The sequence below is a fragment of the Echinops telfairi genome, unplaced genomic scaffold, assembly GCF_000313985.2.
Source record: "Echinops telfairi isolate 266 unplaced genomic scaffold, ASM31398v2 ScPeMD7_25;HRSCAF=90, whole genome shotgun sequence".
Lineage (NCBI taxonomy): Eukaryota > Metazoa > Chordata > Mammalia > Afrosoricida > Tenrecidae > Echinops > Echinops telfairi.
Window position 1 is genome coordinate 7,918,912 of NW_022103922.1, and position 2,829 is coordinate 7,921,740.

General features: G+C 54.2%; 1 protein-coding gene across 1 annotated transcript in view; it reads right to left on the minus strand.

Moving 5' to 3' along the window:
* The window catches only part of GLDC (glycine decarboxylase), an 84,577-nt gene extending 83,758 nt beyond the window's left edge, over positions 1–819 (minus strand). Inside the window, exons 1-2 of the mRNA XM_030885334.2 lie at positions 595–819; positions 245–370 (exon numbers count right to left, since the gene is read on the minus strand). Of these exons, the coding sequence (XP_030741194.2) occupies positions 245–370; positions 595–819 (351 nt within the window). The remainder of the gene's footprint in view (positions 1–244; positions 371–594) is intronic.
* Between the last annotated feature and the right edge of the window lie 2,010 nt (positions 820–2,829).

The window sequence follows — 2,829 nt, forward strand, 5'->3', positions numbered from 1 at the left end:
TCACAAACGAGTCAACCAGAGCACAATAGAGCACCGATGAAACACACAATATTCCTCTGCTTCTTTGAGGCTTCCTCATCCCCAGCTATCATGACCCAAGTCCTGCCCTTCACTGTGGGCAAGGCCGGAGCAGATACACAGGTACAGAGAAGAGCTCAGGACACAGAATCCAGGTCAGATAAACCCCTCAGGAAGGGCCTGGCGCACGTCTGCATGGCGCGCTCCGATCCCTCTGCGGCCGGACCCCGGGTGGCGCGCCTGCCCGAGCCTCGCTGCTCGCGGCCGGAGCGCGGGCCTCTGGCCGATGAATGGGCGCGAATGCCGGGACTCGAGCAAAGTTGGGCTCCACGCGAGCCACCTGCTCCGCACACTTTAAGTGGCGCCGGGGGTGGGGCCAGCGGTGGGATGGGGCCAGGGCGCGCTCAGCCAATGGGGATGCACGGAGGGCGGGGGCGGGGCCTGGCAGCCCCACCCCTACCCCGCCCCCTGCTCTGCGACCCCGAGGCGGCCACCCAGGTCACGCCGGCCACCGGGTCACGCTGGTCACCTGGGTCACACCAGGCACCGCCAGTGACGCCGGGCATCCCCGGTTACATCGGCCATCAGGTCACACCAGCCACCGCGGTCACGACGGCCACCCTCAGCCGTGCTTCCTGCCAGGGACCCGGCCCCCACCCCCCAACCCCACCGCGTGCGCCTCCGGCCTGGGTCTGGGACCGCGCTACCGCGCGCTGAGTGTCCGGGCGGGGCGGAGATGGAGCCGGCGAGCGCGGGCAGGGACACCCGCCCGGCGCGCAAGGTGGCTTCTTCGGCGTCCATTCACAGCGGCACTGCTTCCCCTGCGGGAGCTCTGGAGACCAGTTGGGCAGACAGGCTCGAGCTTGGCTGTGGGACCTCGGACAAGTGACTCAGCTTCTCTGAGCTTCGTGTCTCACCCCAGAGTGCGGCGGGAAGCGGGCTGGTGGTGCAGTGGTTAAAGCGCACGGAACTAGAGGGCGGTGATTCAAACCCACCAGCCACTTTATAGGAGAAAGACGCAGCAGGCTGTCTGCTGCCATTAAGATGTCCCCCTTGTGTCGAGGGGATCAGGTAACAGGCATCAGAAGACCCCAAACAAACAAAAAACGTATTGTTGAGAACAAGGGGGGCCAGGAGCAGAGACCCAAAACCCATCTGTAAACAATGAGACACCCCCTCACAGAAGGGTCACAAACGAGTCAACCAGAGCACAATAGAGCACCGATGAAACACACAATATTCCTCTGCTTCTTTGAGGCTTCCTCATCCCCAGCTATCATGACCCAAGTCCTGCCCTTCACTGTGGGCAAGGCCGGAGCAGATACACAGGTACAGAGAAGAGCTCAGGACACAGAATCCAGATCAGATACTAGGAGGGTAGGGGGAAGGTGGGGAGAGAAGTGGGGAAGAAACCTCAGAAGAAGGGAGCCAGCAGTATGTGTTAAGATATGAAAGTAATAATAATTTATAATTTATTAAGGGGTCACGAGGGAAAGAGTATAAAAAGAGAAGCTGATACCAAGGGCTCAAAGGAAATAAATGTTTAGAAAATAATGATGGCAACATACGTACAAATATGCTTGATACAATTGATGTATGGATTGTTGTAAGAGCCCCCAATAAAATGATGTTAAAAAAATTGGGGGGCCTTGGAAACTCTATAGGGTAGGACTGCTCTGTTCTGTAGCATCATCATCATCAGAATCAGTGCTACAGCAAAGAGTTTGCTTTTTAGGAACCCCCGTGAGTCTGTACGAAGCCCTGGTGCATTGCTGTGATCCGCAAGGTCCGAAGTTTGAAACCACTAGCCCCTAAACGTACCATGGACTGCTAAAAGGACAAACTGATCTGTATTGGAAGAAGGAAACCCAGAGTGCTCTAGGGAGGAGAGGACAAGATTTCTGCTAGACATACTTTGGATATAGTGTCCGGAGAGACCAGGCCCTAGAGAAGGACATCATGCTTGGAAGGTCATCACCAAAGGAGGGGAAGGCCCTCAATGAGATGGACGGACACAGTGGCTGCATCCATGGGCGGAGGCACAGGAATCATTGTGAGGATGGCGCAGGACCGGGCAGTAATGCCTCCTCTTGTGCAGAGGATCCCTGTGGGTCAGAGCCACTCAATGGCATCTAACAACCGCCACAGCCTCTCTGCGGGACATAGACAGGGCTTTCTAACTCCCATGAGCAGTTAGTTTCAGAAACTCACAGGGCCATTTCTACCTTGTCCTATAGAGTCAATATGAGTCAGCATCGAATGGATGGCAGTGAGGGGGAGGTCAGTAGTTCAAACCCACCAGCCTTTCCATGGGAGAAAGAGGAGGCTCTCTGCTCCATAAAGATTTACAGCTTAGGAAACACAGAGAAGTTCCAGTTTGTCCTATGGGGTCACTGTGTGTTGGAATCAATTGAGGACAATGGATTTGGTTTTGTGTTGGTTTAAAGATGCAGTATTTAAACCCCAGGGTGCTAGCCCCAAAACCTGTGGTTTGAACTGACCAATGGCCCTGCAGGAGAAAAAGCCTAGCCATCAGCTCTGTCAAGATAACAGCCTACATTCCCACTTAATCACAGCCCTAATCTAAGAACAATTTATTCTTAAGACGTGGCCCTACTGCATACTTGCCCTCATGAAGAGATCGCTAAAGATATGGGTGCTATAGCAAAGTCTGGTGATGAAGTCAGATAGTATCTGCCTATCAGAAAGAATAGCAAAAAATCATATCTATGTGACTGAAACTGGGAGGGTGAAGTGGAGACCCAAAGCTCATCTGTAAACAATTGGACATCCCCTTAAAGAAGGGTCACA